Here is a 27332-nt window from a genome sequence, read left to right as displayed (position 1 = left end):
AGGGGATGTCTCTTAAACAATAAGAGATAGGATAAAAATAAAATAAGAAATTACAAAAACAAATTGTAGAGGAAAAAAAAGGGTCACATACCAAGCTCCAGTGCAGTCTGAATGACTTCTTCAGAATATTGTGTTAAGCAAACAGAAAATGCTCTGTGTACAGAAAGTGCAATAGAATGGGACTTGAAAGGAGAAGAAATAAATACACAGTAATTAAAAAAATTGCATGCAAAGCTGAAGGAGTGACATTAATTTAAACTCAAAATTTAAGAAGAGAAAGTATTAAAGGCATCAAAAGCGAACTGCTGGTACACAAATTTGATTTCATAAATGTAGGGAATTGACCCCCCTTCCACACCTTATGTTCAATATTGCAGTACAATAAGCGTTCATTTATAGTCACTATTTTGAAATCATCATCTTTGATGCTAATACGTAAGAACTAAGTTTTATTTTTTTCTTAATTCTATTTTATCCAACAATTCCAAAATCACACTATAAAATATTGTTCATTGGCCTCTTTATTATCTGAGATATAATCTTTATTAGCCATTCAGGATTCTCTAACTGCTAATTCACTTTAGATGTTTCCAGACACTATTGCTTATTGGTAATAAAAACTTTTTTGAAACAATTCATTTTTAAAATTCAATAAAAGAGTTAATTTATCCAAAATTTACTAAAAAACAGAAGGCTAAGTAAATGATACACCATTACCTGTTAGCTATTTGTTACGCTTAAAAAAAGTTTTATTAAAGCACTAATAAAACTTTAGCGTAAAGAATGAGGGAGCGGGGCAGCCTCCTTTATGTGTCAATTTTGATCTTGACTTTCATTTAGAAAATCTATATTTTTTATCCTATTGCAAATAATATGGTGAAGGTATTCGTCATGCTTGCCTCAAGGGTCGACTTATTTCAAATACAAGAGGGAGCTTATTCGAGTATGGTAATAATGATTTAATTTTGTCTGTTTTTTTACAACTCCAAAACACATAGTCGCCCTTGGTAGTTCATGATGCCCTGATTTTGATCAGGTTTCCATAAATTTTTTTATCTCCTCATTTTTCAGTGTCATTTGGTTTAATTTTAGTATTGTGTTATTGTGTATGTGTCTTAATTTTAGCTTTGAAAACACTATTTTTAAATAATCTTGTACTATACATATAATATTCGGTGTTATATTAGCCTATTGTATTATATAATTTTTTGGCAAATAAAGTAACAATATCATTAATTTTATTTAAGCTTTTTTTAACAATTAGTTTTATTTAAGCTTTTAATAACAATTTAGTAACAATATTACTTAAGCTTTTACTAACAATTAGAGGGGAGGAATTTTCATGCGTTATGAAGATGCGTTAGGTGTAAAGAACGGGTTCTATTAAGTCATGTCTGAATTTGCCTATTTTGGGCAAAGCTGGTCAAGATATATCAGAGACAATGAATAATAATGCACGTCTTGATGGGGTGAGAACAATACGCTTTATGAGTGCACCCTGATTGGTCAATCAACACCACTCGGTTAACCTCACCCGAAAAAGGCGAAGGAGAAACGGTCTTAATCAGAAACTAGTTAGTATCCTCTCCAGCGTTGCCAACGCGGTACAATTGTACCGTTTTCGATACAATTTAGAGGTCCTGGTGCAATGCGATACATAGATGTTTACCGGGCCATAACTAAACTACGTTTTCAAGAAATTGGAGCTCTAAAGGCAAACCTAATAGGATTTGCCGCAGACAATGCATCGATTGTGACGGAGGAGCAAGATGGTGTTTAGGCGAAGCTGTCAGAAGACTGCTCAAGTTTATTTGTACTTGGTTGTTCTAGCCATTCCATTCACATATGTGCTAGTGATGCCGGCAGACAATTGTGAAAAGAAATTGAAGATTTTTGTCAGGATATATACGGCTATATTTGTCGCAGCCCAAAACGGGCCAGTGAGATTTTAGAATTGCAAAACTAAATTGAATTGAAAGAACATCGAAATTTGAGAAATATAGCAACTCGATGGTTGTCTAGACAAGCCGTCGTAGCTCGATGTTTGGAGCAGTGGGATTGCTTGACTTTATTCTTCCGTGCGGAAAGTCGTAAAGAGGAAAACAAGCCGGGGAGGGCCAGTGCCATACTAAAAAATCTGCTGTCAGTGGTTTTCGAGGCTTACTTTGCCTTCCTGGTGTATATTTTGAATTATATCGAAGACCTAAACATGCAACTTTAGGCAGAAGACACCCAGATTCATCTTGTCTATAATCGTTTTGCTGAAGCGTACAAGAAAATAGCATCCCACTTTTTGTTGTCTAGTTATATCAAAGAAAGTGATTCCTGCCTCATAAACCCACATGAAACCAACTTCTACGTCGATGTCAAGGACGTGGAAATTGGGGGCCGAGTTGAAGTGATTTTTGCCAAAGAAAACGTATCTCCATCTGTTGCGGTTGAGTTTAAAAAAGAGTATAGGAAATTTTTTATCGTGCTCTGTGATGAGACGAGAAAGCGTTTTTTCAACTCCAGGTATTCATCGGTAAAAAACTTCGAAAGGCTTCATCCCCGCTATGCTATGGGAGTAGAGTAAAATAAGCCAAACCTGGCACCGCTTCTGGCTCAGTTTCCGAATTTACTGAGTGACAATGGCTTGCTCTGAGCTTGGTACTTCGATTGAAGCCGTGTTTTGGACTCGGGGTTACAGGCAAAAAGATGTTTATGGAGCCAAGCGTTTTCTTTGGCTCGGGCAGTTCATTTTACGATTATTTGTTCTCCCAAGCGCTTCTACTGCTGCTGAGTAAACTTTGTGAGCTGTCAATCTGAACAAAACCAGCATTAGAAATCGTCTCGGTTTCACCACCCTAAACGGGCTTCTCAGTTCAAAACGGATAGTCTCAAAGAATTGAAAACCACCCTTGAAAACGGTTCTGCATCCAAAGTCGAAAAAGTGTGGAAGGGGATATGAAAAAGCTGGGCTACAAAAAGAAACAGCAGAACGCGTAATTCGTCGCTGGGTAGCCTAGTCCGTGGACCTATGGGAAATTGTGGTGTTAGCCACTTTCATGGCGTGATTGCTGATGTTTTTTTAGCTTCTGGCGCTCGTTACTCATCCTAAAGGTGGATTATAAGCTGTTGACACTACGTTATTGGCCTTCTTACTTTATCCATTATTCACATTAATGCCAAAAATTTTTAAAGGATGGTTTAACCCCAACGATCAGATTAGAAAACGCTTTAGAAAATTTTACTGAAACCTTCTTCTAAAATGCTTTTAGCGGTTCGGGTCTGCTATTTTGTTAAGCTGAGAAAGCCTATAGAAGCATTCTTTATATTTCAAGCTATGAGGTTGCTACTGCCTTGGGTTCATTTACCTGCTCTTGCCCTAGGACTTTTTCTCAGTTTTCAGCGAAATCAATTAAACATAACTACCGGTGAGCGTCGCAAAGCGACGCGAGCGGCAAATTTTTAGCCTACTGTCCAGATGATACAAATTAATCTCTTGCGGTACTACTTTGGTCGGAAAACTGGTACAATTTGTCTTAAAGCGTCGGCAACACTGACCCTCTTACGGCTGTTTTATTATGCATCTATTAATATGTTTCCTATTTTAGACTAAAAATTCTCTGTATTTTACGTATTTATTAAACTAAAAATGAAATTAATGATAAAATTGAAAATCAAACATTAATTTTGGCAATATAAGAAGTTTAGACCGGGCGATATTCTTTCAGTACACCAGTTCATTTCTTACAGAACGTCAGCTTTAAACGACTCATTTACTTAACTAAGAAAGTGAAAGAAAAGAAGGATAAATAAAATGCCTTACCATTGAGGACTGATAACGTCTTTGTGTAACTTGCCGCGTTTTTGGATCTGCAACAAAAAAAGTAGTAAAGAATATTAAACTTATTCGAATATTAATATTTAAGGCTAATTTAATTCGTCAGAAGAATATAACATTGATTTTCAGGTAATTCTAACAGTCTTGACACAATTATACTGTAATTATTGTAGCTATTAACAATTGGTTAATCTTCAAGAACGATAGCAGTAATAATAATATTAATAATTTATTCATACAAATTGAACAAGGGCCTTCACAAAACGAATAAAAAATAAACTAACAAGCAACAGCACTTAATATTTAAACGAAAAAAACCTATTTTTTCCCCCACATTCCGCATAGACCAGCAGACTTACCAGATATGAGAAGAAACAACAACGTGTCACGAACAGATTAGCAAACCCTTTCGCGTCCTATTTTATTCCCGCATCTAACAAGCAACTTTTTTGGGGGGTTTTATTTGTGATTGTAAAAGTGGCATAGCTTAATGTTTATTTTTTAAGTCATGCGATGGCTATTTAAATTAGTGAATATGAATAAAAAAAAATCAAACTCATACGCAAAAATACAACCGTCATAGACCTTGAGAAAAAAGGTGTATGGCTTGGTCCAACTCGCAGGAATTTCTCAAGCAGTAGAATTTCCCAAAAATCCGTTTTTCTTATCCAATTAGTTCTAACAACAAAACTTCTTCCAAAAATGTATTACTTAAATCTACCAGTTCTTTACATTCCCCTACAAAATCCAAAAAAATTCCTCAGTATCTTTCCACATTGGGCAAATGTAAGGACCCTATCTGCTGCCTGGCCCATATACTTAATCTTCCCCGAATTGATAACCCGTCCCTTCTCATGGAGAAGAATTCTTTTAATTTATGTGACATGATATCAAACACTGAAATTTCCGAGTTGTAATCATTTTCTAAGAAAATTCCTGTTTTTCTAAAAACAGGAGAATTCCAGGGAAAGAACAAACAGAAAACAGGAAAACGGAAAACTGGAACAACAAGATTAGTTTAATATCTAAAGTAGCGGGCTAGTTTATAAGAGATTTTTTGATGCATAAGATAGATTTGTCAATCAATTTTTCAAAAAGATACTTTCAGTTTGATATGTATCAAAATTATTCTAAATATTAGATAAGAAAAACAGGAAAATTAGAATAGTTTTGTCTATAGGGTGTGTTCCAGAGCTCAATAATCACTTATTATATGTTATATCTTCAGTCTAAAAGGCCAGATATAAACAATTAGTCCCTGAAATGATTACATTGCGTAAAAAAGATCTAGCATTGTAGTCCCTTCTACTCATGGGGAATTTCAAATTGTATATAATTTCGTGTTACCTGCTGTCTTCAAACGAAGATAATACATAATTAGTTACTAATGATAATTAAGAACTGAAGCAAACCCCTAGCGTTAAGATCATAACTATTAATCACTGTCAGAAGGGTCACTCAGAAATTCTGACTCAGAGGAGTCAATGAAGGACAGTTCTTTAAATCATTCATTGAAGTTTAATGCAGTTCTTCTGCAATTCGATTTAATCTCCTGTTGGGCCACTGGCCCTAATTATAAGGTAAATATCATTTTCATAAGTTTAATATTATTCCCTCTCTAAATTAATTGCTTCAACCTTTACCTTAACTATTAATTAAATATCTTTTTAGCCTTTCTTTTAGCTCCATTTCAGTATTTTCTTTTTGGATGAGAATTACTAGACGTCTGGGAATAACTCGTTAATTAGCTCAGTGTACAATAATAAAAGCTGACTATAAGTCATCACGCTGGCAAGACAAGACATTTCAACCGTCCAAAACCTGGTGGTCCTGGGGAGGGCCAGTCCTTTCATTCGGATGATATAGTATCTCGCGCGCAACAGCCGTCGTCACTAATTGGTTCAGAATCCCATGGGCGGTTTGTCGTGATATTTTTATATTTTGCTCATTCTGAATTCAGTTTATATTTTTTATTCGAAGAAGTCAAATATTAAGTTTCTTACCCTTTTAAAGTGCCTGTATTTTACCTTCTCGCCCAGCTTACAGATTCTGCGAAGTTTGATAAGAGCTTGATACAGGAGGGTTCTCTAATGTTGTTCAGATATCTTCTATCAAAGAAAATATCTAGTGATACAACTCTAGAGCTTGATCCTGTTTTTTCGAGTATAGATAACCGTTCGTGAATACCAGAAGCCCACCTCCTCCCCAATCTATCACCGAGCTCTGGGATTTGAAGTGACGTGTAAATAGAGACGTCCACGGAAGTTTCCGAGAGAGGCCTCTTCTTCTGTAGAGGATCCGGTAGGTTAAAAGGATCTAACCGTACAAGTCGTGGTTTATTTAGGTTGTTTGACATAGAATGTGAAGGGGGAGCTTCAGCAATACTCGATGCCCCCACCTTTAGCATCTACTACTGGTGGTAATCTCTAATATCTCCCATTTTTTAATGGATGATTTTTCTATTGTTCATTTTTTTTCCATGTCAATTTGGAATAGTAAGATATAGCCACTGCTACTCGTCCTGCATATCCCCATTCTAATAACTTCATTCTATGAAAAAACGTTGGTCATCAAGAATGATGAGAAATAAACTGGAACAATTTTTCTAAATAAAACAGGGCTTGTATGTAACAGGCCAAATAACACTTGAGTCCATCTCGCAACTTTGTCAGATGCTCCCGAATAAAATCACAGATTGTGTTGAGGTTATCAATTTCACTATCGTCCGCAAACTTGTCAAGGGTCGGGAAGACACTAACGCTGTTTCTTTGAGCCTTTTTAAGCCAGAACTCCAATTTCTTGACGAAAGCACACATCTTCAAATTCAGGGAGAGTTCGTCCATCCGAAAACCTTGCATTAGGAGATTCAAGTCATTCCGTTTGTCGAAAACATCCGCAAGATAGGCCAACCTGCAAACCAAGTCCTGGTTTTCAAAAAGTGAACTGAATGCAGGCTTTTACTCCAGAAGAAACATATGAACTTCTTGTCGAAGCTCGAAAAGTCTGTTTAATATCTTCCCACGAGACAACCAGTGAACTTCTGTGTGCAGAAGTTACTGTTGATGTTCCGAACCCATTTCTTGGCAGAGCAGCTTGAACAGTCTTGAGTTCAGTGGTCAGGCTTTGATGAAGTTGATAACTTTTACAACCTCGTTGAGGGTCTCGTGCAGATGTGCGTTCATCCTTTTCGATGCAAGAGCTTGCCTGTGGATGATGTAGTGCAACCACTTCACCTTTGGATTTTTCTTCTTTATCCAGGCCATGAGCCCAGTATTCTTCCTTTTTAGGGCACCAGCCCCATCACTGCAAACTGATAGACACCAGTCCCAAAAGATGCCCCTTTCTGCGAAAAATTTGCCAATCACTTTGCATAGTTCTTCTTGTATTTTTCTTGACTGTATGTTTCGAAAAAACAGAATGTTTTCTTTAATGTCAGAAGAGTCTTGATATCGGACATAAGACGATCACCTGAGCATCACCTGACACATCCGTGCTTTTGTTAAGCTGTAGGGCAAACATCTTCGTCACCTTTATTTGCTCAACAACCTGCATGACAATATTGCTTGCAATGTCTTCTATCATTCTTGAAACAGTATTGTTCGACACAGGTATAGACTGAAGGGCAGTAGCAGTTTTCGTATCAAACATTATTTCACTGACTTTCACTAGTGCTGGTAATAGCAGACTTTCGGCAATGGTGTGCAGTTTTTGCTGCTTCGCAACTAAATAGGACACAACATATGAAGCCCGGAGAGCCTTGGAAGAAATTGATGCCACTTTTACAATTTCCAAACAGTTACTAGCGAATGCTTTTTGTTTACGCTTGAAAAACTCTATCGGCTTACCGAAATGAGAAGGGTGCACATTACTGAGATGGCGGTTCATATGCACAGGTTTCATGGAACTGTTGGCCAAGACTTGACTACAAAGAACGCACTGTGCATTCACTGAATCAGACTTTTTCGCACTAAATCCGAGCCCTAGGTATTCTGAAAAATATCGACCCTCTTTGACCGAACATGATTCGTCATATTTCTTCTTTTTAGGTACAGGTTCTGAGATTGGGATACAATTCATTCGGCTTCTGGTTATTCTTGATTAGGAACCTATCCATGTTTGTTTGCAACCACAATTCACTAACATCGTTTTTCAACAGATGACAAGATACTGAAATCACTATGTTCAAATTGTCTGCGACAGAATTGATCGAGACTTTACGGCTATGGAGAAAAAATTAGCAGGTTACTGAAAGTGAAAGTATTGAAAATTAGTCTTAAATTACGTACAATGGGTTATCTGATTTTGAGGAAAATGTTGGAACTAAGTCAGAAAAAAGTTTTAAAGATGAAGACTAAATTAATTTTGGGATCTTCACGTACCCCCTGCGAGGGTTTAGCGCACCCCCTGGGGTACGCATACCATCGGTTGGAAACCACTGATTTAAACAAGTATAAACAAAAGCGACATTAGATTTTTTCACGGGTAGACAAAACAGATTTTTCTTGAACGTGAAACTTGGCTTCACCTTTGTAACACTAAATTTTAAAGAATCTAATTTTAAATTAATTTATTCCAATACATACATAAAAATCGGTAATTAGTAGTGTAATGTTATTATTAGATGTTTTTAGGAATTACAAGTAGGTTTTGAAGTCTCCAGTTGGTTTCAAAGGCATTTTGAGAAAGTTTCTCCAAAAATACGCGTTCAAGGGTAATATACACTAGACCGCTGACGGCAGATTAAATGGGAGGAGCTGTCTGTACGCACCGAGGATCTAGTAGCCCCAAATTACTGAGCCGTGATCTTACTGTTATATTATTTATATAAAGCGATATGAAGATACAATGATAGCAGTAGTCAATTATGGTTCTGAAACCATACGGGCGCTCCAAAAGACGGAGGAGAATTTATTAGATGTTTTTCAGAGGAATTATCTACGGATTCTTTTGAGCATCCGTTTGACAGGTCGTATTTCAAACAGTAAGCTGTACGAAAAATGTGATCCTATCCCACTTTCTAGAGCTATAATGAGAGAAAGGTTAAGATGGCTAGGACATATAAAGCAGGTTTTTGCTTGGCTAGGCCCAAACAAAAAGTAGGACGTTTTTGAATGAGGCGGGGAAGATTACAAAAAAAGTTAAAAAGACTGCAATTTTATGGAGAGAGAGAGAGAGAGCAAAGAAGGAATTTTTTGAACATCGTTAGGATATAAGAGGATTGTGATAAGTTGCATTGGCCTCTGGCCAGGGGCGGATCCAGGACTTTTATTAGGAGGGGGGCACAAAATAGGTTGATCCGATAAACTTGCGTTAGAAGCAAGTTTAATTAACGCGAACTTTCGTTAATTAAGCAAATTACACTACTTTAGACGGCGTTAGGGGGGGGGGCCCCTCGCCTCCCCTTGATCCGCCATTGCCTCTGGCGGCTTAATGCTGTAACGAATTGCTAGCAATAGCATTTGTAGTAGAAGAGGTACTAACAGAATCTATAGAATCTATTTTTTTAGGTCGACTTCTTCTGCATTATCGGCCATACAACCTTATGGGGTAGAGAGGGAGGGTATACTATCTTATCTCAAATGCTTATCTTACATCTTCCGATACTTCTCTGGATTTTAATTTTTCTTTTAAATATATTTTTTAGATTTTAACTCAAAAAATTAGTTTTATGCTTTAAAATGATTTTTTAAAACACATACCCTTTTTCTTTGGATTACTTTTTCTTAAAAGACAATCTGCTTTTAGTGCCTTTGCATTTGGAACAAAGATAAAGATACTTATGTCACTCTTGAAAATTGTCATTATCTTTATTTTTTTATTTTTTTTTTACTTCTTCTAAGTTTTAGTTACTCGTTTGACAGACTAAATAGGATGTAAATAATAAGCTAAATAAGCATAGAACATAAAATGAGCTAAATAATGCAAAAATGAGATGGAGTTCCGCTCCAGGGCTATATTGAAATAAAAATTTAGATTGCATGCTTTTTGGGAATCCATCTAGGGCAAAACAAATAACAAAAACTCCTCGAATTGTATAAGGAATTAGATACAAAAGATATTAGAACTTCAAGGGAGGGAGTAAAGAAACAGAATAGGGCAGAGGAGGAGAATGATCAGTTGTGTTGGCATTAGGCAGCTTGATGCTGCAGTGAGTTAGAAATACCGGCAGTAGTAGAGATATTTTTTCTACATTTTAAAGAAATCCTTTTGTCCGAATTTTTTTTATACAGTCGGACTTTGCTTGTATAACTTTGACCGAAGAGTGACCAAAATATATTATATTTCAGATTTTTCTAAAAGGAAAAATCTAAAATTTTTGGCAAGCTGAAAACCAAGTTTCAGAAAGCTGAAAACCAGCTGTATAGAATTGAAAAACAAAATTGCACCAACGGAAAAAAAACCTGAAATCTTCATTACAAACTTAAAAAGAACAAAATTTGTCTGATGCTTAAAAAAAATAACCAGGGGGCTTCAAAAGATAAATCAAGAATATTTGATAAAAAAAAAATTAAACAGCTGAAAATTGGTTTTATGATGATGGAATAAAAAACTTGTGCCAATAACTGATGGAATATAGCACTAATTGCCACCAATATACATTTCCAGATAGACTTGATAAGACATGATTAAATGGGTACTTACTGAATTCTTCAAGGACGAAGATTCCCCCTTTTTGTGTGAAACACTTCCTGATGTTTTCAAGTCGGACAAAAAACTAAAAGAAAGTAGCTTTGTTTTAATATTACTTCAAAAAGTAAAATTTACATTAACTTTGATATTAAGATAAATTTACCGCACTAGTATTAAAAAAGGGGCCATATGCGTTTGCTAGTATTTAATTAAATTAAAATTAAAGGTGCTTTACTTAGCTTTATTGTACTTCAATAAAGTGTACTTTCCGATAAGTAAATATAGTAAATATAGTGTACTTTTCAATTTTGCACTGTGCTGTAGATTAATGTTTAATAAAGTCTTCCTTAAACATAAATTGCACACTTAGAACCGCAGATTTCAAGGAAGAAAAATAAATTTCTTTAAAGTAATTTCAATTTTACACCAATTTTAATTTAAACAAACACGTCTTAGCTAAGCAATTTAAAAAAAAATCGCTCCTTTATCAGCAAAAAAAATTTCGATTATTTGCTGCGAACTGTAAATTTTACTAAATAGGTTTTGCAACTATTGATAATGGTAATAAAACAAGGGTTTTGTCCATATTTATTTCCAAACGGTATTGCTTTTATTGAGGACTAACTTGTTCTAATGACACCACTTCCATTCGCTGCTGAAAGCTACCTAATTAGTTTTAATAAGAATAATAATGTGTTATTAATTAATGTGACCCGAGATAATTTTTAATATAAAACTTTAAAAAGTGAAATTTCTTCCATGACCATGTTTTTTTTGCGTGTTCTACCCCTGTCCCAGAAAGAATCATCAAGCTTTCAAGGCTTTATAATAAATTATGTTCTATTCCATATATCAAGTATAATACAATTACGACAGCAAATTTCCAATACACCCCTTTGTTCTTTTAAAGGAATGTTGTCTCCAACGTAGATTCTAAGTAAAGATTCATGTTGTAAAAATTATTTCTTTGAAGTTTATTCCATCCCTCAAGCCCTGTGTTAAAACAACAGTAATTGATTAGTATACTAAGTTGAAATTTACTAAAAATTTGACGTTTAACTTTAAATGCCAATGACATGAAAATAAAAACATTTTTTGGTTTCCTGGACCCATCTTATGATAATCGTGCCTGGAAAAGGCCATTATGGCTGTTCTTGTAAGGTCTTGGGTTGCCTTAAGATTATGAAGTTTTTAAGGCAATACCCCATTTTCGTCAATGTTGCCACATTGAACCGTGAAACTAGTTTTCAACTAATTAAACTTGTAAAACTACTAAGCAAAAACTATTTAGAACTGACAACGCTTTTCTTCTGTTATAATTTAAACATTAACACTCTGTGGATTTGTTATTATTATTTTTAATTCAGTTATTTACTTATTTATCATTTTTTTTTCATATATATATATATGTATATATATATATATATATATATATATATATATATATATATATATATATATATATATATATATATATATATATATATATATATATATATATATATATATATATATATATATATATAGATATATACAAAAAGTCGAGTTAATAGGTAAGTAGTTACATGGACTTTAGCGAAACCGCAAACTTTCCCAGGTTTTCTCCTGCGAGAAAGTGTTGTTTAATTTATATATTTGTTTGTGAATGTGGATTAATAAACTTATGAACTTATGAACTTATGTGGTCCCAAAGACAACTACACTTTCAAAGGAAAGTTACAATTTCTCAAGGTGTTTGGTGCCATATTATTCTTTTTGGTTTATTTTTCACACGCGTTTCTTTTTTTAAATTTGGTGCCAAAAACTGCGTAACTGCATATGGAGTTCTTTTTCATTAAAAAATGAATTCCCTATTTTTTCAATTTTCATTCATATATATTGTGTAAGTTTCACAAAGACCCGTAACGCATGATTATGAGGAATTGTTAAGTTTAAAGGACTCAATCTGCGTTCTTGCAAAGACAAGTATAAATTATGTTTATTTATTTCTATTTATATCAATAAAACCCGATTGAATCTAAAAAACAATCTTTGCATTTATCAAGAATTCAAATACTCAGATTTCATTTTCGTTGTCCTTGGTAATTTTAATATATAAAATTTTAATAAACAAATAAATAAAAATAAATATGAATATATTTATCATTTTAATAAATTTTATATATTTTTATTTTAATATAAATATCAAAATAAAATAAATAAAAATAAATAAATAGAATCATTAAAAATACACAAGCTGCTAGATAATTGACAGTTATACGCTTGAAAAACCTTAAAGTAAGCTTAAAAAGTCAAAATCTAAGTTATTTGGAGGTTGACTAGTCAAAATGACGTTAATTCTCATTTACCATTTTAGAATTTTTCATAACACCTCCGTCAAGAAACGTTTCATCTGCAATTAATAAATATACTTATAGGAAGGTCATAATTTACAATAATTTATCAATGAAAGAGATTAACCGATTCTCCACGATTCACCAAAAATACAATCCCTTGACATCACTAATATTTTATTTATATGTTATTTTACGTTTCTTTCTATTGTTTTGGAATAATTCTTCTTTTTTCAGATTCTATGTTGTTTCCTGGCTCTTCTGTTTTTTATGCGTACGTTGGACCATGCTCCAACGTAGCTGTATTAGAACTTATTCCAAGGTCATTAAAGAAACGACAGAGCTTAGTCAGTGTTTTAAACCATGTAGATCACTACACTAATATTTTATTTATATGTTATTTTACGTTTCTTTCTATTGTTTTGGAATAATTCTTCTTTTTTCAGATTCTATGTTGTTTCCTGGTTCTTCTGTTTTTATGCGTACGTTGGCATGTGCGCTGTTTTGTGACATTTATTTATGTATGTGTTATAAATTAAAATATTCTACTCTTCTACTCTACTCTACTTAGAGCTTATTCCAAGGTCATTAAAGAAACGGCAGAGCTTAGTCAGTGTTTTAAACCATGTAAATTCTCTAAAGTAGAGTATTCAAAATTTAGATGATTCTCCAAACTTCAAAATGTTAAACTAATTTTAAAAGTCAAAGATGATTGCGATGTTTATCCTAATTTTGTGGAACAATTATTTCCATGGTATTGGTATAAATTTACAGATTTACATAATTGTTTATTTTGCCATTCATCTTATTATATAATCATCATTATTAAATTTACATTTTGATGTGCAAAAATCAAAATAAAATTTTGATTTGTAAAATCAAACTTACATAAACATTCAAAGGCAGAAAATGGACGAAACATAAAAAATTCAACATCATCCATTTACATTTAGCTTTAGTCTACAGCAACACACAAAGGCAACAGAAAAAATAGCAATCAATAAAGTCAATAGGACAAAAACTAATGGTGCAAAACAAAACAAAAAACAAACTAACACAGAAAACGACCAATTAGACTTGTGAGCCGATTCAACTGTTAAGAACTACAATGAAAGAGCAGTTCAGATGGTTATATTTTGCTTTGCTCTTGCTCTGTTCTGGTCTTTTTGCTTTTTAATCGCGATTTTTGGCAATCCAGCTGGACCAATAAAAAGCAGGACCCTCTCAAAGAGGTTGAAAAGAGGCATTGAGAATTTTTTTTGTAAAGAATTTGGAGCCTCATTGAAGGGATTAAATGGTGATGCTCTGAACATGGCGAGAGGGTGGAGCGAGTATTGAGTAGTTCAGATTTCGGAATTACTACTCTGGAGCATCATACTTTTTTCAAAACTTCATCCCTACCCGACAAAAAAACTCGTCGAAAAAAAATTGTGTGTATTGCCGAATGCCCAACTACATAACTCATTAGGCTAATGTCCAAAATATTCAATATATTCTGATTGTATACTACTACTACTACTACTAACAACTCACCACAGCACCAAGCCGCCTGGGGCCAACACAGGTACGCACGCTCCTCTTCCACCCTACTCTATTTAAAGCCTCCCTCTCTACATCCTCCAGATATATCCCGTTTCCCTTAAATCTTTCTTTGCGACATCCTCCCACCCAACCGTGGACGACCTGCTTTCCGTTTAGCCCTAGACGGTTGGCCGGAAAGCCCTATGGTTATTCCTCCGTTTAGCCCTATGATTATCACTAATCAGAATATACAGAAGACTGAATTTTGATTCGCCTATTTTACGCTGATGAGTTTATTCATAAGTGTTTTTAAATAATGGGGTAAGAAGAAGATTGAAAATGAGATATATTTTATGGCTCACTGACCTCCATTCTTCCCTAGTAAGAAAAGAGAAGTTCTAACGCCTTTAACCTCTATTTCTTACTCCCCAGTCGTGCGTGGTTGGAAGGCTTATCATTAATCAAACATATTTTTAAATAATAAAAGACCACTTTAGCTGGTTTTTAGGAAGACAAATGGAGGAAAGATGATAGAGATCATGGCTAATTTTTCGGCCGCAGAGTTTGTCTAGCCTTTTACTTATGTTCATATAATCCTCTTTTCCGCTACCATTTTTGTTAATTTATTTTTAATAGACTCAAATTATATAAGCTAAATAATTGAGGCTAAAAAATACTTTGATATTATTATTTATAAGAACTAAGAGTTTTCTATGAAAGCTACGGTAGTATGAAAGTAGAATAAACTACATTTGTTGAACAATACAGCATTGGTGCAGAATTAGATTTTTTTTCTTTAGCTTACTTCCACATGAGCACTTGTTTCTCTCCTCGAAATCACAAGAGCTTAAGCATTAAAATCTTATGTTAATCCACCTTTTAATGGGACTTCTAACGATAGACTTTTTCTAACTGACAGCCAAGATATTTCAAAGATCTTAGTTGAAACTATTTTACATCAACGCAAATTGTGAATATGTAACCCGCAAGAGGTATTATATATGATACCTCTTACTACCCTTCCTTAAGATTCCCTTCTTACTACCCTTCCTACCCTACCCTTCCTGTGTTCCCCAATTATTCCTCTTAATACTAATAAAGTTGGCCGCATTAAGAGCATTTTTTTCTTTTAAAATTTGTCAGAAATGGTTTATTACGAATAAACAAGGAAAATTTTCAGTCAGTAAAAACTACTGCAAATATTTCGGCCGTCCTCAGTGTAGGACGAAGAAAAAAAAAATACTAAACAGAATAATAGGCAAAAAAACAAAACAAAAAGACAAACTTAAAAAAAGTAAATGAAGGAGGAATTTTTTATTTAGAGAAATGAAAGAAATGTGCAAAAAAAGGTAACCGAGGAATTTTACTTTATTCTCCGTTTTTATTAAACGAAAATTTTCCTCGTTTATTGGTTCTACATTTTTCTTAGATATTTCTTAACCAATTTGGTTTTACAACCTATTTGTAACTCTTAATCAAATTTTATTGCTCAATATCACAAATAGGATTACTTGAGCTAGGAGCATACTTAGTAAAAGAGGCAATGATGGTAATTCATGCAATTCCATAGTCACTTGAGCTTCGGGGCGAATAATAAATGCTAATAATTCCCAGGAAATGATCTATTTTTGTTTTCAGAAAATGTAGGCTTCAAAAGTCAAATCGCGTTAAGTGTCATATTCATTTTCAGGCTATTGCATTTTAACATTACTAGGTTAGAATGAATACACTGATTCAACGTTAATGATGTGTTTTGAATTGAGAGAGATAACTAACAAACATCAAATGGTTTCCCAAATGTATATAACTGTACATATATATTTGCTTTAGTTCGTTATTCTTTTTATTTGTTGTCGATTTTAAAGTGTTTTTTTTATTTTAATTTGATTTTTTGTTTATTTTTTTTGGTCAGACAGTTAGAAATTTAAATATTTTGGGTTTTATTTGAGTCTGTTCATATTATTTTTATTTTCGTTATTTAACTAATATTTCTTTCAGTTGCGCATAAATTTGTATGACGATGGCAATAGCTGTGACAACATGGTTAGTGCCTTATCTTTTAATGTGACAAGAACTGTCACTGATCGGTATGACCGTGAAAGAGGTTCGATAATAAATTCGTTTGAGTTTGAGTTTGAAATGTCATTCATTGATACATCAGACTCAGCAACATATTATGTATCCATATCAAATCTGTGGAATTAAGTTCGGTACTAATTTGAAATTAAATAAAAAGAAACAAGATTTTTTTTACTGAAAGTAAGGAGCGGCATTAAAACTAAAAAAAACAAAATTATTCCGAATATGAAAGGGGCTGTCCCCTCCTCAACGCTTCACTCTTTAGGCTAAAGTTTGATTCTTTGTAACAACTCTACTTTTTAAAACAATAGTACTTAAGTAAAGAACGATGCGTTGAGGAGGGGACAGCCCCTTTAATATACGGATTAATTTCTATTCGTTTTAAGTTTTAATGTTGCTCCTTACTTTCAGTTACCTTACTATTTTTTTATATTTAATTTCGAAACGTTTTTCAACTATTTTGGATTTTGGCTCACCGTATATGAAAAATAAAAACAAAATTTACATGTTAGTTTTGGCAGATTTAGTACATATATGAAGGGTTGCCCCCTACTCAATACCTTGCTCTTTACGCTAAAGCTGTTAGCAATTAAAGAATCCTGTTCTGATTAAAGGGCCCCCTGTTTCAGTAGACGCTCTTAAAATATTAGGACAAACATTCAAACCTTAGCGTAAAGAGCAAGGTATTGAGGAGGGGGCAACCCTTCATATATGGAATAGTTTCTGTTCATTTTTCAAATAATGCCGGTAAATCTGGTTCACCCTCTATGAAATATACCCCTCCCCCTCACGGAGAACTCCGTGGAAATTTAATCTAGCGTAAAGAGCACCCCCACCCCCTTCAAACTCCCCCGAGAGAGATCCATCCTCGCTGAGAGGTCCCCTCTCCCCCAAACAAGGACAAAACCATTATGTGTACTTGCCTGAATTCCTCAGCCAGATCTTCCTGAATATTGCTCAAAATTATAATACGGTACAGCTTAAAAATGAATCTTTCTTAAAAAAAAAGAAAAGAAAATTCTAATAAATTTTGTTTCTTGGAACGACCCATTTTCGACCATTAGAGCAAAGCTTTAACACCAAGAAAGAAGAAAAGATAGTTAGTCATACAAGGTAAGAACATGCATCAAGCTAGGTATGAAACTTTGGAGATGGTCAAACAAAGGGGATATCAAGTGGGGTGCCGCGAAAGACACTGTGACAGTTAACCAAAGACCTTCCCCCATCTGACAAGGGGGTTACAAAAGAACTACAATTAGCTATAGAAGATACAAACTATAGCAACGAATAAATTTACCTCATAATCCTAATGATCCAACAGGAAGACAACCGGAAAAAAGAAAAAAAAGAATTTCAGTTTACATTTCTTTAAAAAAAAAAAATGTGGTTTAACACCACAACACGTGGCAAGGACCACCTCGAAAGCTCCTTCGATTTTTAGAAGATGAGTAAAACACTTAAATTTTCAAGTTAGTTGAAAAAGGCATGCAAAATACAAAATTAAAAAAGTTTTATTGCTTAAGAAATATAGCTAGAAAAAGTAGAAAAAATATGAAGGAATTTTGAGAAGGTCCTTGAGAGAAAGAAAGACATAAAAGTGCAGAACATAGAAAAGGAATTACCTTACTGTCGACAAACAGCAGGCCAACTCCCTCCAGACAAACCTGAAACAAAAAAGCTCGATAAAAACTGGAGAAGACTTGTCTATTTGTACAACTAAAAAGGAGAAAGGGAGTAGGATGATCAGCTATGTATCTGTTTTATAACTAGAAAACTTTAGAAGATATGATTAAAAATCGAATTTCTTTATAGAAAAAACCTACAAAGATTGTTCTGTGGTCTCAGCTCTCCTCCCCTATCGTAAGAAAATTTCATGTTTGCACTCCATGTGCTCATAATTCCATTTTGGAATCTCTCCTCAATAATCAATAAGAAAAAAATTTAAGGTCAAATTTTACTAATATGCTAAGTATTTTATTGGTATTCCTCTGTGGTTCCTGTACTCATACATTAATAAAAAATACCATGCGTTTGATATATGTGTGAAAATGAAGGAGTTATCGGCTTATTTTGAAGACCGGTGTAAGAATATGTCAAACTTTCTGCTTAACAATCTATTATATGCGGTTGCGTAAACTGATAGTTCCTGTTTCTTAGAGTTGATTTAAGTTTCTAGTTGTTTTTCTTTCTCCGTTAGAAATGTTATTGTCATATACACTGAATCGTCGTTAATTATTAGAGTTTTTTTCTTTTTTGTTTGTTTGTTTGTTTTTTGTTTTGTTTTTTTCTTCCTTCTTTTTGTTTCTTTTTATACTCCTCTAGTGGATTTTTATAATGTAATGAAAGAGGGTAAAAGTAAATTATTACATTATTATGCGTATTATAAAAGCGTGGCCCGTTTTATTAAATTGGAATACCAAACTAATAGTTTCCAGGAAAACTGGCAAAAGGAGAAGTTAAATTAAAACAAAATTATACACAATTTATAATTTCAATAGGGAGAGAAGTTAAAAGGATAAAAATTTCCCTTTGTTTTATCTTTTTTTTGTAAATCCGCGGCACCAGGTATATTTAGATGTCTCATTTGTATTTAGTCTTTTTACATCTCTCCGTCACGAGACTTTATATGACTATTGAATCTTCTTTTGAAGGTGTCGACAGTGAAACCTTTAGGCTTAACGTCCAGGAAGGACGTTTCCAAATCAAAGTACAATCTCGAATGAAGCTGTTCTCAAAATGCTTTGCTCTCCGTATCTATCCTGTCGATTGAACAGTGGGGGGGGGGGGTAGTATGAGAAAGCTCTAGAGAAGGATATGAATTTATGCACTTGTAGAAAACAGCCATCAACGCTGCGTCAAACCTTTTACTAACAGACTGGGGCTGGAGAGTCATAGGGAATGACTGAACCTGCCCTATTGGCCCTATTCTAGGTCTTCTGAAGTGGTGCCAACAACATTTTTGGAGCACCAATAAACAACGGGCATCCATACTCGGCGATAGTTCTAATGCAAGACTTGTAAAGTTTGATGATCGATCTAGGTGGTAGAAGATTTTTGCAGTAAAGAGTGATTCCCAGCTTTCTTGCACGTGAGCTTCTCGCCAGATCGAGAGTTTTTTAATTGAGATGTGTTGAGAAGTGGATTCTGAGAAGACGAAGCTCGTTCGCCTTCTTCATAGCTTCATCCGTGAAGATGAAGTTGGGGTGTATGTGTGGCATTTTCGATCGGGAAATCAACAGCTGCTTTGTTTTCGGCTTATTGAAATTGATCATCCATGAATCGGACCACTTTTCAATTTCCTAAAGATCCGGCTGTAGAGGCAAGGGACAAGGGTTGTGTCTTCGCGTTTTGGGATGGCTATGTGTGTCATGGTGTCGTCGGCAAAGCGATACAAAGGACTTACGAAATTGTCTTCCATGTCACTTACGTAGAGAAGGAATAGTGTAGGTGTTAAAACACTAGCCTAGGGCACGCCTTACTTTATTGGGTATTCATGGGAACAGAGCTCAAATCAAGAATAAACCACAGTGAACTATCAGAAAGAAAGCTGTCAATCACTTTTAACAGACGTACACAGACACAATAGTTAAAACAGACGTCCACGGACACAAATTTTAATTACTAAGCTGCGATGCTTTACTCTGGCACAAGATTTAGTGATGACGAATGACAATAACCTGATGTCATATTGTTTGGTAGAAGTTTGATTCAGCCCTGGTGCTGAGCCATAAGGCAGTCGAGCACTGAGCGTTTCCGTCGAAATCCTTTTTGGAGGTCGTCTAAAAGCTCAATTGTCTCCACGTACCAATAAAGTATATGATTGGAAACACTTTCGTAAACTTTCCAAATGCAGGAGAGGAGACTATTAGGCCTATATGAGTCTAAACTCGTTGAATCGCCATCTAATTTAGATACAGAAATGAAATGGGCAGATTTCCATGTGTGCGGAGAGGTTTCAGAGCGAAAAGACACCCGAAAAAGCAATGAGAAAGGTCTAGCTAATTCAGCACTACAGGACTTCAAGAGAACATACTTATAATGTCAGAACCTGAGTGTTTGGTCCCATAAAGACGCTAAAGAATGGGAAGGACTTTATGAGCGGAATAGTTTACACGATCAAGGACAGTATCGGTTTGATCAGGAAAATCGGGAACTTCTTAACCGACGTCATCCTGATTTGAGAATTTGGTAAATGCTTAGCAAGAGCTTTGCTCTTGGCTAGTGGATCTGGGATGATTGCATCGTCGTGGATTTTTAGGGAAGGAACTGAAGCTTCCTTAGACGACAGTGTAGCCTCTTTGACAATTCTTCGCCCGTTTTTAGCAGAAGCATTTTGAAGCTTGGTAGTGAATTTTTGCCTGTACTTAAGCCGAGATTGCCGAATTGTGCAAACCGCGTTTTTTCGTGCCTAAGACTTAGTCCTAAACCAAAAATTAAATAAAATCAATGAAAACAGAATATTTTCTTTCAAAAAATATATAGAAAAGTACTTTAACTTTTGCCCTCCCCTTTCCATAGAAGAATTCTGGGGTCCAATTGTGTACGGTAAATATTCATTACTACTTTGAAAGACCGTAATTATAAATATTCTTAAGTGTATTACTTTCTTTAAAATAACCCTTTTAAAAACAATTAAGTAAATCCCAATTTTCGAGGGGAGGGGAAGGGTGTGGTCATGGAAAGCTTAAAGAACAACTATCTTCACAAAAGGTTGGCTGATTTAAGGACATAGTATATCCCACGTCATTCAAAAATTATTCTTTTAGTGAACAGGGTCTCTTCTTCAAATGCCAATCAGCTGAAAAGCAAACACAAAAAGGTATCTAAAAAAAATATCAAAATAATACTTTTGTAAAAAAAAAAAAAAAAAAAAAACTAAATCTATGTTTCCGTAGCTTGTCTGTGCAATTTATGTTAGGAGTATTTCTTGTGACTTCTTGATTACACATCTAATCATAGTGGTGCATGCTTGTGGGTTATTTTGAAAATGTTGAAAATCTTTGAAAATGTTGATCATTTTGATTGTAAAATAAAAAATACTCAAAAGAGAATAAAACTTGGCAATTCCTTCATTTAAGAAACAACCGTGGACAAGTTTTGTGTTTTTTAGTTTTGTAATTGTTCTTTTTGGGTGGTTTTGTAGTGTATTTATCCTGTGGTTTGCTTTTGAAGGCCCAATTATTAAATTCCTGCTCAAGTATTACATTTCCGCGAAACGTTAATAGGAAAGTTCGTTAGATAAAAGCAATATTTTCACGTACTGACAGAAAATTACCAGTGATAATTGAGACAGTTGATGAAAGTCTCAGATCCCGCCCCCCTTGTATTTGAAAAATATTCGGCAACTGTTACGATACTTAAAAGTGAATTTACTATTTTAACATAAAATATAACGTAAAATTGATCTGAATAAGAGATGATGCCTGTTTATTTTTTTCTGTCTAGGGCTATAATGAAAGAAAGTTTGAGGTGGCTAGGGCACGTTGTGCGGATGAAGGATGACAGATTTCTGAAGATTGTTCTTTTCGGCCAACCGTCTAGGGCTAAACGGAAAGCAGGTCGTCCTCGTCTGGGGTGGGAGGACGTAATAAAGAAAGATTTGAAGGAAATGGGAACTTCATGGGCGGGTGTAAAAAGGGAGGCTTTGAATAAATTGAGAGGGAGGAGGAGCGTGCGTAGCTGTATTGGCCTGAGGTGGCTTGGTGCTGTGGTGAGTTGTTAGTAGTTAGTATTAGTAGTAAGAAAACGAGCCATTTCTTATTTTTACTTTTGCTCGGGAAGTACATAAAACAAAAATTGTAGCAGAACTTAAGAGGCTACCTGGAGGAGTCCACCTTCACCCGTTCTTAGATCTTGCACCGGGAATTCTCCACCCAATTCAGCTCCAGGACGAGACCCGGCTCCTCTAGCCGCTGCTCTCTCCATGGCTTCCTGTATAGACTGGTACAGTAATTTACACTAGAAATAAAACATTCATCTTATATAATATATTAAAAAACATGTGTTTTTAGTTCATTTTAAACTAATAACTAGGATTAATCTTTTTTTTGTTAATATGCTTCTGTTAGCTTAATAAAGGTATAAGAATAAAAAAAAAACATTATTTGTTTTACACAAATATCTAAAACATTTATTTCGTTGATATACACACAAGCTAATTATCATAAAATATGAAATAAGATATTTTCTATATAGGTAATAACCACACGAAATTCCAAAGAGAAAAAAAGACTCTACCATCTGGCGTTGGTCACGCCTGTTGGGGACTGAAATTGCTCATCATTTCCATGTTGAGCATTTTCAAATTTGCTATAAATAAGTGCTTGAACCATTTTGTCGATCTGTTGGTTTAGTCTTTGTGGGTATTAGTGTCACGTACATATTTTATACTTAATCCATTATGAAAATTTTTATCCAAGATTCTTACATGCTCCAAGGAATACAACAATTTTTTTTTTTTAGCTGATTGTACCAACTACTTCGCGTCAATTGTACCTAGTTCCGCTCAAGCGTAAGCAGCCCCTAAAAAGCACAGACATCAAGCCTATCAAATACACATGTCAACTATTTGATGCATTTTGACTTTGAGCGTATTTACCAACAGACCCAAGTTCGAGAATTCAGATTTTTTGTTGTTTGCAGTAGTGACCTCTTAAGCACTAAATTGGTACAAAAATACGTTTAATAGCAGTCATAATTTATGTAAATTGAAAAAATTGACTTGGGTTTGCAGTAATTTTATGACAATAAATCAGAACAATAAAACGGATCAATTTCGGTATTTTACTATCTTTTATCTCTTATTGAATCGCGAATAGTCTTTTGTCAATATTTGTAATGAAATTTAGTAAAACAAAGACATGCTTGATGTCACCATTGACAAATAGCAACTACAAGAACTGGACACCAAGTCCAAGCATCTTCAGAAACGAGGCAAAAACTTATTTTGAAACTTATTTTTCAAAATCTTAATTTTTTCATAAAATTATCATATCAGTTTAATAACTTTGGATTGTTAATTTTCCGACAGTAAACTCGCTGTTATTAGTGAAACATCTTTATATTATTCCACCAGAAAATAGTTTCGAATACCATACTACCACTGGATCTTTAGTGCTTTTTTTAATAGACACAGATACTTTCGTATTTTATGGGCAAAAATCCCATTATAAAAAAGATTTCATGAAATAAGTATATATTCCCGTCCTTAGATATTCTAATCAGGATAACTTGGACACAAAACGAAAACATTTACTAGCAACTCTGCCTTTCATATTTCATAATGCTATTTTATTTGACAATGCTGAGTAAAAGTCATATAACATTGAAAAGAAATTAAGGCCGCCTTTTGAAAAAAAAGTAATAAGAAATAAAAATAAAACATAAAAAAATGACTATTCAATTTAATTTGAAAACAAGTGGCAAACTTGTGCCTCGAATGCATCAAAGGCCGCGCTGAGTGGAACGATGGTCAGTGGACCTATCATCTAATTTATCAAAAGCAAAATTAAGTATAACAGAAGTAAATTAAACCTAATTAAACAAATCTAAATTTAAAGTAAAGATTAAACGAAACTTAAATTGACTACATTTAAAATTAGCTGTAAATATGAAAAAAAGTAAAAAAGAAAATTAAAGCATATTTAAATCAAACAAAAACAGACATACACTATGCATCATCTGCGTGTGCCAGCAGCAACCTACGAAAAACCATTTTTTATTTTTGTAAGTAAATATCCATTGAAGGGAATAAATAAAATTGATTGCATAATAAGTATAGCATAAATTTTTTGAGGAGAACGAAACGTTCGAAAAAATGTCATAATTGAGAAAAAGATCAATATTTTTTAAGTTGCAAATTTTTTAATGTTATTTTTTTTTTCAATCTCAATGTTTTTTTTTTTCACTCGGTACTAGAAGGTTGTTGCTAAAATTCGACAAATTAAACATATAAATACTTAAAAATGATGGAGAATATATATACATAGTAGAAAAGAAAAATGAAAAACAACATTAGACGAACTAAAAAATATAAAAACCGGACAAAAACTATATTGATACAGCAATGAAAATCTATTTAAATGATAAAAGGACCAACAATTATAGCTCCTCAGTCTATTTGCGTTAGTTTTATAGATATTTTGTGCAAGGACTGAAAAGCAACAATTTTTGTCCATTCTTCCTGTTTTCCCCATCTTAATAATCTAAGAATATTTTTATATTTTGATGAATATATTCCCCATCTATAATATGCTCAGATATAGTTTGTTAATATGTGACATATATACAAAGGAGCACTGCATTGTGAGTTTCATTCAGTGATAAATCCAGGGGGAGGAAGCGCCCCCCCTAGCATAGTCTAAAGTAGTGTAATTTACTTAATTAACTCAAGTTTGCGTTAATTAAACTTGCCCCTAACGTAAGTTTATCGGATCAGCCTATTTTGCTCCCCCCTAAAAGTTTTTTTTATCGGATCAGACTATTTTGCCCCCCCCCCCGCTTAAAAAAATCCTGGATCCGCCCCTGGTTTCATTGCATATAATCTATGCTGTAGAAATAATTCAGCTCAAGGTAAGGATCTGGGATCGTCATAAAATTCCTTGGTGCACTGCTGACTTTCATTACTTTACCCTTAGTCAAATAATAACAAAAACATAAAACAGACCTTTCTTGTGTAATATTTGTGCAATTGTGTTTGTTCTCCATTCCTCCTCCACATGCACAACACTTTAGTTTTAGGACTATATGTCATATTAACAATCCTTTCGAACCACCACCGCTCCACAATGGCTCCACTCAAAGCTCGAAGAACCAATCCATCGTCTCTTACTTCAAGAAATCTTAGCTCCCCTTCTGGCCCAGTGCCAACATGAACCGTAAATGATTGGCGATACAACTGTCGGGAACCTAATAAACAGTATTTTTATTCTGTATTCTATATAGAATAATTTTGTTTTATATTCTATATGGCAAGCTGTTGTACACATTTCTAACAAAGTCATAAGGGTCCAGCTTCACACTTTGCATCAACAGGGGATACCGTCACGGCAAGATTTATTGAAACAGTAGGCTATTGCTCTTTTTTCTTTCTTTTTTTAAAGTTTCGAAACGAAGATAGAACCAAACCGCAATAAGAACCAACTTGATCTCAAACTAATCTTATTCTCTATCCTATATCTTGTTGATTTTTTATTAGAATTACTAAATACGTAACTTAAAAGAAAAATAGATAAAAATAAACAATTTTCACGTTATATGTGCAAGTATTTTTTTATTTAAACAAAACATACACAATTGAGGCTTATATGATGTAGATTTTACATATATTATATGATATATACTATGTTTATTATGTTAAATACATACCATAAATGCGGGCTTACTTAAACTCTACTCATAAACTGTATATATGTATACCATAAACTCTACTTAGTTCTTTTCCAGAACCTGGAAAGTACGTTACTAACTGTATCTGATTGGTATTCAAGGAATTTACTAGCTCTTAATGAAAAAAAATGCCAATATATGCTATTTTTGCGAACTAGATCAGTAGTGTCAGATAGCTTCTCTCTTTTCGTGAATGGTCTTGACTTAAAACGGGTAGATCAGTTCAAATATCATGGGATTATTTTAGATGAAAATTTGACGTTTCATAAATATGTAAAAACACTGTCGTTAAAAACTTCATGAAATATCGGCTTGCTAACTCATTTTTGTCTTTTCTTTCCTAAGGTCATTCTAAAATTTATTTGTTATTCTTTTGCCCATTCGTATATGCTCAATTGCATGGCGGTTTGGTCATCTACCTTTTCGTCTGTTTTCAAATCTCTCCAAATACTTCAGAATAAAGCAATGAGGATTCTTTTTAATGTTGATTGCAGATCTTCAGTTAGACCTATATGAAACTTCAGGAATTTTTTCTTTGGACCAACTTCATTTAATTTCGATCTCTAGTATTTGTCACGATTATCAATATAGTAATTCACCTGTAAATTTTTCCGGCATTTCTCCAACTAATTCTCAATTTCAGAATTATCCTACTACGCATCGTTCAGAATTTTCGTACGAAATTCGCCCGACATCGAGAGCGGGATTCAGCATCCGTCACACTGGGCAAAAAAATCTGGAACTCAATTCCAGCATCAGTTTCGAGAGTGCAGCAACAAGCGACATTTTCTAAGACTGGTGAATAAATATCTTATGACAAGCTAAGCATTTTGTTCATTAGGGTTTTCTTTTTCGTTGTTGTAAAATTTAGTTAGAAAATGGGTGTGTATTTTCGTTGGCAATATTTTCAGCGCTAAAGTATGCCACCAGGTATGTGCGCTGTTTGTGACATTTATTTATGTATGTGTTATAAATAAAAATATTCTACTCTACATTGATTATTATTACAAAATTCAGTGATTTTTGAAACATTTATTCAAAATAACAATTAGCAGTAATTCATTAAACTATTTAGCTGAGCTTACCTAATTTACCAACTTTTGGTGATTTGACTTTAATTGAATTTGTCTCTCACTGAACTTTGATTAAACGGTTTTGATAAATGAGCGTTATCTAATTTGGCTTACTCGATTTAGAATAGCTTTGAGGGGAGGGGGGAGAGTTAGGCCTCACAGCGGTCATCGTCATGCAAATCTAGTGTATGGACTTTTTCTGAAAACAGAAAGTAATACCATTAGTTTCAGAATGGAATAAAGCCTCTGTTTTATACGGCCAATTCGCATAATTTTGAGCTTTTACAGACTAAAACTGCACTTATAATATCAATCCCAAAGGTATATTTTCAGACAAAAAACTATCTTGATTAAAGTTTTGAAATTTTGGTCTGAAGCCATGTCGGGTTGCGGGTCACAGGGAGAGTTGAAGGGGTGGTAAGCTGCCCTTTGATTGCTTTTGTCCCTTAGAAAGGGTAATCCAATTTATAACTAGAGTTCAAA

General features: G+C 34.1%; 1 protein-coding gene across 4 annotated transcripts in view; it reads right to left on the bottom strand.

Moving 5' to 3' along the window:
* Rab3-GEF (Rab3 GDP-GTP exchange factor) overlaps positions 1 to 27332 on the bottom strand; it is a 231527-nt gene that overhangs the window by 6197 nt on the left and 197998 nt on the right. For 3 of the 4 annotated variants that reach the window (XM_089099420.1, XM_089099424.1, XM_089099435.1), the window contains 6 exons: positions 25055 to 25296; positions 22210 to 22347; positions 18012 to 18053; positions 10469 to 10541; positions 3812 to 3858; positions 92 to 182 (listed from right to left, as the gene is read on the bottom strand). In XM_089099420.1, the coding sequence (XP_088955546.1) occupies positions 92 to 182; positions 3812 to 3858; positions 10469 to 10541; positions 18012 to 18053; positions 22210 to 22347; positions 25055 to 25296 (633 nt within the window). The remainder of the gene's footprint in view (positions 1 to 91; positions 183 to 3811; positions 3859 to 10468; positions 10542 to 18011; positions 18054 to 22209; positions 22348 to 25054; positions 25297 to 27332) is intronic. The other variant, XM_089099430.1, reaches the window with a different exon arrangement.

This window comes from Artemia sp. Qi Xiang Cuo, chromosome 2 (assembly GCF_049724085.1).
Source record: "Artemia sp. Qi Xiang Cuo chromosome 2, ASM4972408v1, whole genome shotgun sequence".
Lineage (NCBI taxonomy): Eukaryota > Metazoa > Arthropoda > Branchiopoda > Anostraca > Artemiidae > Artemia > Artemia sp. Qi Xiang Cuo.
Note: the sequence above shows the minus strand (reverse complement) of the source record. Positions and strands in the feature narration are given on the sequence as shown.